Consider the following 8,327-nt stretch of genomic DNA (forward strand, 5'->3'; position numbering starts at 1 on the left):
CTCCCCTCCCAAACATAATATAACAACCGCTAGGTTTACAGAATTTTTTAACACAATTAAAAATAATTTCATAGTCGGAGGTGATTTTAATGCTAAACACCAATCGTGGGGCTGTCGCACAGGCAATCCTCGAGGCACTACGCTTCACAATTTTATAAACTTAAAAAAATACAAAGTACTTGCACCTCCTGCTCCTACGTACTGGCCATCTTCTCTCAAAAAAAAACCGGACATACTTGATATTTTCGTCACTAAATTACCCAATTCACTTTATAAAAACACAACAAATATTCTTGATTTAAATTCTGATCACTCCTCTGTACTATTAACTTTAAATACCTCTCCCCCAATGCTACAAACATCGCCTAACCTATTCAATCGTTTCACTGATCGTCTCAAATTTCATGATAATGTAAATGAAAATATTAAATTAAATATCAAACTCAAAACACCTGACGATATTGACTTAGCAGTTAAGGATCTCACTAACATTATACAGAATGCGGCGTGGTCTGCTACAAACGCAAATCCCGCCACTCCTCATATTTCCAACCCACTTCCAGAAGTGATAAGAACGTTGATAACTGAAAAGCGTAAGGCTAGAGCTTGTTATCAACGCACTCGTTTACCCTCACATAAAAAAATTTACAACCAACTGGCAAACTCTTTGAAGAAAACTCTCGCTAAACACAAAAATATAATGCTAGTTAACAATCTTACTAATCTCTCCCCAAAAGACGGCAGTCTGTGGAAAGCCACAAAAAAAATTCTCCGATATAAAACCCCCAACCTCCCTTTAATAAAACATAACGGCAGTCTTACGTCATCGGACTCTGAAAAAGCTGAATTATTTAAAATATATCTTTCTGAGATATTCCTGCCTCATCCAGATATATTTGATCCTGATACAATAACACTGGTCAATAGGTCTCTCAATGTCCCTCCTCAATTTTCTCTCCCAATTAAACCCTTCTCTCCTAACGATTTAAAATATCAAATCCTAAAATACCCACAAAAAAAATCTCCAGGCTACGATCTAATCACGGCCGAAGTAGTAAAATGTCTCCCCAAAAGAGCCATTGTTCATATTACTCATATTTTCAACTCAATAATCAGATTATCTTATTTTCCTCTACTATGGAAGTTCTCGACAATTATCATGATCCATAAGCCAAATAAGCCAGCTGATACAACTTCTTCCTACAGACCAATAAGTCTTCTTCCCTTCCTTGCGAAAATTTTAGAAAAACTTATACTTAAACGTATCCTACCAATAATTTCTGACAAAAAAGTTCTACCGGACTACCAGTTTGGTTTTCGTTCTTCGCATTCGACGACCCATCAACTGCATAGGGTAGTAGATGCAATATCTTTCTCTCTGGAAAAAAAATTATTTTGTACAGCAGCTTTCTTAGACATTTCACAAGCTTTTGATAGAGTCTGGCACGATGGTCTCCTGCATAAAATAAAAACATTTCTTCCTTCACCCTTCTATCATCTAATCAAATCATATCTAACTGAACGTACCTTCCAAATACGTTACGGGTCTGACACGTCAAGTATTGGCAGTATAAGTGCTGGGGTTCCACAGGGCGGCATTTTATCCCCCATTCTCTACAATATATTCGCAGCAGATCAACCAATCACACCAAATACATCAGTAGCAGATTATGCCGATGATAAAGTAATTATATCTATGAATGACAACCCATGCATAGCCTCCGCAAACCTTCAAACTCACCTAGACCTTATGGAGAATTGGTATACCAAATGGAGATTTAAATTAAACCATAGCAAGTCTATACACACCACCTTTACGCTTAGACCAGCTCTTACCCCTGAGGTAACTCTGTACGGTGCTCCAATTCCATCCTCTCCTTCAGTTAAATACCTTGGTCTTACATTAGATAAAAGATTAACTTGGGCCCACCATATTAGAGCAAAAAGACTTTCACTGAACAACCGCTTTCGTATCCTCAAACCTCTAGTCTCTAATAAACACACCTCCCTTCATGTCAAACTCCTTATCTACAAAACACTACTGAAACCAATATGGACGTACGGGATACAGCTATGGGGAAGTGCAAAAAAGACAAATTTAAATAAAATTCAATGTTTTCAAAACATTGCGCTAAGAAAATTAATAAATGCTCCCCCATACATATCTAACCATACTCTCCATACAGACCTAAAATTAAAAACTATCCACGAGGAAGCTAAACACTTTTACAAAAGATTCCACAACCGTCTTTCCTCCCACTCAAATCCTTTAATTAAAAACCTTTCCTCCCTCTCAATCCCCGGCAGTCCTCCTAGACGATTAAAACGTGAATGGTGTAGAGACCTGTTACAAATTGTAATATAGAAAAAAAAAAAAAAAAATACTAACTTATTAAATATATTTAATTCATTTACTTTTTTCATATAAACTATCAACATTTAAGTGTCATCATTGGGTGGCTTCTTTATTCACTTTTTGTATTTTGTATACTCATGTTATCTGTACCCCTTATCATATATGCTTATTGTGTCGTTTGATATAGATTGTATATTACGTATTAAAATAAAAAAAAAAAAAAAAACAATTGCATCGTGTGCGCCCCCATAATCGCATATATCGCATAAATCGCGCAAGAATCGTGTCGCGTTACAATCGTCTCGTGTGCGGAGGGCCTTATTTTTCAGTACATATTCAAAACTAAAACATATAATATTTTATATTATTTACATCTAGTATACATAGAAAATTAAAAAATGTATGAAAAACATGTATATTTTACGAAAGGTTTACATACAATTAAATATTAAGCTAGATATTTATAAACATGCATTATACATTACCAGGACCGTATTTAGGAATTTGACACCAGGGGGCAACAATAAAAAACGCTTCATTATATCAAATACAAATTTCTGCGAGTTTAAAAAGATCTTTCTGAAGAACAATTCGTTGTTGGTGTACACAAAAACATTCGAAGTGCAATGTCAACATAAGGATAGATTGTAAATCTTTGGTTCTATCGACAGTATTCGATCGTTACCGAGTATGTGTGTGTGTGTGTGTGTGTGTGTCGTGACACCGTGATTGGCGATATATATATTTTTTTTTGAGATACTTTTTATTTTGTAAGCAAGTTTCACTTCAAAAATATTAGATCATTAAATATTGAAAATATAAAAAAATTAGCCGTCCGGGGCAACAGCACCTTGTAGCTCCCCCTTAAATATAGCCCTGTACATTACATATAACATTATTAATGTTATAAATAATTATATGTTACCATGGTTGTTTAAAATTTGGTCCTTTTTTGTTGAAAATATACAAACAGAAAAAAAAAACTTTTATCACAATACAACTTTTATCAATATAAATTATATAATTGGATCTGGTAATTTTCGATTTAATCAGTTGGTACTGCTTTTTCAAATTTCGGACAAGTGCCAAATTGGTATAATTGGCATAATCGAATTATTAGTATTCGAAACATTTTTTTTAATCAAGAGATGTCCCGAAATAATCGAAACATTTTTATAATCACGAGATGTCTCGAAATAATCATTCGAAATGTTCAATTGAAATATAATATATAATTTTATTTATAAATGTTTTGAGAATTTTTTGTTGTTTTGTGGTGGAGTAATTCAAAAATTATAGCTATAGGTAATATAAATAACTAAGAATTACCGTATACCATTAATATTTGTCTAACAACCAGTCCCACGATTAACACGAATCGAAAATACAAAGACAAAGTGAACAATTAGTATTATATTATATCATATATCATATTATATCATATATTATTACTGTTATTTATATTATATCATTTTATTTATATCATATTCAATTATGAAGATTAAAAATAGTATTCCTCCCTTACTCCTTCGTTGCATGAAAATCATTCGAAATATTTTTTCATTTGATACATATTTCGAGATCAAGAATTCATTGTTTTTAAAATAAACGAGATATCACTCGAAATAATCTATCGGTTATATCGACGTCTCAGTTCAAGACTGCAATAACTCATATTATGAAACTACTAGTTTTAGAATGAAATAAACGACCCTTAGAAGTGAATAATGCAACTAAAAGTTATTGCGTTATAGAATCGAAATCGTTGTAACTTTACAATTAATATTGCGTAGATAACTCAATTCTGAATATTTTTGAGTAATTGCTGTCTTGAACTGAAGCGTCGATATCTCAATAATAGTTTTTTGAGTTATTGCAGTCTTGAACTGAGGTGACGATATAATGGAATTATTATTTAGATAATCGAGATATCTCAATTATATATCTCGATTACGCCCATCACTAGTGCCAATCACTCAACCGACGGACGGATGTTGTACCAGCGTTGCTATTCGTACAATAATTATTTTACAAACACGGTAAGTCGTGACATTCATCTGATGTACAATAGGTTTTTAGCACGGTGTAGAATCTTGTCTATACCGCGGTTTTAATCATCGTACAAAAAAATACGATGGTTGTCATCGACTTTTTTTTAACATCATTTTCTATTAAATTAAATGCATATTACTGCAGCACTTGCAGCTCCACTGTGAAAAGTGATAATGATTAATGACCAAAAAAATAATGTATTTCCGTAAAATTTATATTATTGAACCATAATCACGATTATAGATAGGATCCACAGATTTGTAAAACAATTTATTAGGTTGTTTTCACAAATATATCTGTGATAGGATCCTATCAAGGTGGATATCCATTTTGGATTATACTATGGATTAAGATAGTGCTACCTTAATTCATAGATCCTAGAAGATATCTTCTAAGACCGTGGGTCCTATCCATAGGCGTGCGCAGACTTTATTCGCAGGTTATGCAATAAGAAATATAGGGCCCCTCACAAATAAATTTTCTAATCTGCCCTTAATTTATTTGCATTTTCTTTTAACGCATATAAGATTCAAGTCACAATCTAAGTTTTTGCATATATACTATTTAGCTTCTTTACTTCCCTTAGAATCTAAAATCACACATAGTTTTACAGTAGAATATTAAACAATGCACTGTAGAAATAAGTAGTTTGAAATTTGATTTATATTTATTAAAAAAAAATTTATTATTTATTTAAGATCAAGTATGTACTATATTGAATACTTTTGAACATTTTAACATATTTATAATGTTGTTATTTTATGGAGAGTACTTAAAATCTAAAGTTCATGTCTTCTTTTTATCGGTACACATGCTTTGAATTCATCTATTACATCTTCAATATTGATTTCTGATGCCATCTTTTGTTCGATAAATATTAACATCAGTGAATCAAGATGTTCTTGTAACATAGTGTTTCTAAGTTTAGACTTCACAATAGACAATTTGGAAAAGTCCCTCTCACACGAGCAGCTTGTCACAGGTATTGTTGCAAATTGTGTTAAAGCTTTATTGAAGTTTGAAAATATTGTTTTCCGGTCGTTTTCTGATAACCAATTCAGCCATACTAAAATTGTTTTAGTTGATGACCCTCTAATAGAAGTTCTATCAAATATATTTGTAATGAGCTTAATTTCACACTCAAATGTAGTATTCAAATTAAATTTTACCTTCAACATTGAAATATCATTACTATCAAGCTTTAATTGATTTAAATTTCCTGTGGCGGTAATTAAATTTAAAGTTTCTTAACTTAATAATAAATATGGGCCCCTCGCATGAAGCCGCAGACTATGCAGCGGCATACCCTGCATACCCCGTGCGCACGCCTATGGTCCTATCTATAATCGTGGCCAAGATTTTCTTTATAGATCTTAAATTGTGACCACGTCTAGATAGATAAACAATACATACATTAATTAATAATATATTGTTTATCTATCTCGATGCCAACGGTTTATTGTTATCTGTGTTATCTCTTAGGTTTAATCTATGCGCACTCGCGCGCGCGATTCTGATAACAGTTTGTCTTATTGTGTGGAGTTGATAGTGAAGTTTTTAATATGATTGTTTTTTTTTTTTTCATTTTAGTAACTTGGCTATCAATAACTTAACTTTTTGTACTCTCGTCCCATTTGCGTCTTTACAATACGAAATCGTAAATTATATCATACCTAAATCAATCCCCAGTTCGTTTCACGATAATGTTGTCAGAGCACGAATAAGGTACAAACGCAGATTATATTAAACTGTTTTATATAATCTGTGGTGCAAACAACCAGTTTATTCGCGTATTCAGATCACCATAGTAAGTATTGCTAACACTGTCAGAACATGGAAGCCCCGACTGTTGACGGGATGGCAAGTGATTTTCAACCAGTCTCTGGAGTGACAGCTAGTGATTTATCATCAACATCAGTCATCGAGATGGAACACAGTTTGTCACCAGTTATCATTAAGACCGAGAAGCATCTTGATAACGTTAATGTAGAATGTTGTGTGGTCAATGGTGATAACGGTGATATTGTTGAAGTGAAAACACTTCGAGATGTAGTGCGACAGCAAAAAGATGAGCTTGACTATTACCAACGACAATTGGCCATAAATGAACATAAATATTTGACAGATGTCAACAATTTACAATTACAGTTGCAGTCTTCGGAGAAGATGTACAATTCTGCCAAAAATGAGAAGGAAGCTGCATTCATGCGATATGTTCTTAAAGAAAAAGAAATACTAGATTTGAATACAGAAAAAAAAAAATTATCAGACACCTTGAAAGAAAGAGACAAACAGATTGTACGTTTGAAAGCCAACACTAAAGATGTTGCTAATTATATGAGCATCATTGAAACAAAAAATAAAGAAATAAAGGAGTATAAACTTCTGATTGACTTGCTAAAAGATGAAAAAGTAAGAATTTCCAAAGACTTAGATCACTGGAAAACTAAATATGAACAAGATACCAAGTGTTCGTTTGAGACAGAAGGTAAACTATTACAAGAAATTCAAGAATTACAAAATAAATTAGAATCTTTAACCAAAGAAAATGAATCATTTAATGAAGAAAGTAATTTGGAAAAAATAATACAGAATAGTCAATTATTCCTAAATTTAAAAGAATTCTCTGAACATCAATTACAGGAAGTAGAAAAACTAAAAACTGTTATTGAAGAATTGAATCATAAACTTACTGAGTGCCTGAGTACTGTCAATTCTTTAGAAAATGAAAATATTGACCTTAAAACTCATATGGAAAGTTGTGAAATCAAGACCAATGAATTGCTTGTATTCACTGAACATTTAAGTTCACGAAATGCTTCTCTACAGTCTGATAGTAAAAATTTACAAACATATTTAGATAAATTAAAATGTGAATGTGATATATTAAAGCAAAAAAATATTGATCTCAAGACTGCTTTTGAAGTTCAAAAAGATTCAATAACTAAAGAAAAAGAACTTTATGACTGTGACAAAAAACAGTTAGCTAGCCATCTGGCACAGAAAATGCAAATGATTGCTGATTTAAAAACTACATTGGAGCGCACTCAAGATGATTTACATGTTACTAAACGAAAGTTTAAATCTACTGTAGCTGAATTGACTAAAGAGTTACAGAAAAAAAATGTGGCAGACACTTCAGTCGAAATGAAATTAGTATTAGACAAGATGGTGAAACTTCAACAAGAAAATGCTAGGCTTAGTGAAAAGCTAGATTTTGTTGAAGATCACAACAAGCATTTAGTATGTGAACTAAAAAAAAAGAGTAGTATTATGCATAAACATGGGATATCTAATGGTAAGAATGGTGTAAGCGAGCAAAAAACAAAACGATACTAACATGTTAATTTGCACTATTAATTGGATTTAACGCTTTTATTTGTTTATTTATTATTAATTGTTTTTATAATAATTTATGAAAACATAAAAAATGTATCTAGTCCATTCATGTTACTAATTATTTTTGGTGTAATTATTGAGAATTTATGAAATACATTTTAATAACTAATTTAAGTGAACTTTTTGACTGTTTTTAACTAATTGTATTTACCTACTAAAATGTAAATATTTAATTCATAACAATAACAGATTATTGTACAGTTCATGTAAAAATATACATTATATACCTAGCAAATAATTATTTTATAATTTTATAATAACATGTATGTGTTAAAGTTGCACTAATTTCAATTATTTTAAGTTTTTAACTTAATGAAACAAGATATATCAAATTTATAGAATTATATTTTTCTTATGTAACAAGAAAAATAATCATAATAATAATTAGTTCATATTCATGTATTATAATGAATATGTAAGAGGTAATTTGGTGTATCATTAATAGTCAACAAGAAAAGAGAAAATGGACTAAGATGGTTTGAGCATATAATGAGGCGAGAGGAAACAAAAGCAGTAAGAA

The 8,327-nt window shown here is 31.5% G+C and overlaps 1 protein-coding gene across 1 annotated transcript; it reads left to right on the top strand.

Annotated features, from left to right (window-relative positions):
• The first annotated feature begins 5,931 nt into the window (after positions 1–5,931).
• LOC112689506 (coiled-coil domain-containing protein 186-like) lies at positions 5,932–7,801 on the top strand. Its single transcript, XM_025563246.1, has one exon. The coding sequence runs from the start codon at positions 6,242–6,244 to the stop codon at positions 7,745–7,747; it is 1,506 nt and encodes a 501-aa protein (XP_025419031.1). The 5' UTR covers positions 5,932–6,241; the 3' UTR covers positions 7,748–7,801.
• Positions 7,802–8,327: the final 526 nt, after the last annotated feature.

Source organism: Sipha flava, unplaced genomic scaffold (assembly GCF_003268045.1).
Source record: "Sipha flava isolate LNK unplaced genomic scaffold, YSA_version1 44_pilon_pilon, whole genome shotgun sequence".
Taxonomy (NCBI): domain Eukaryota; kingdom Metazoa; phylum Arthropoda; class Insecta; order Hemiptera; family Aphididae; genus Sipha; species Sipha flava.

What these genes read in the sequence shown, in the direction of transcription:
- LOC112689506 (XM_025563246.1), top strand. Translation starts at nt 6,242, where the DNA reads ATGGAAGCCCCGACTGTTGACGGGATGGCAAGTGATTTTCAACCAGTC.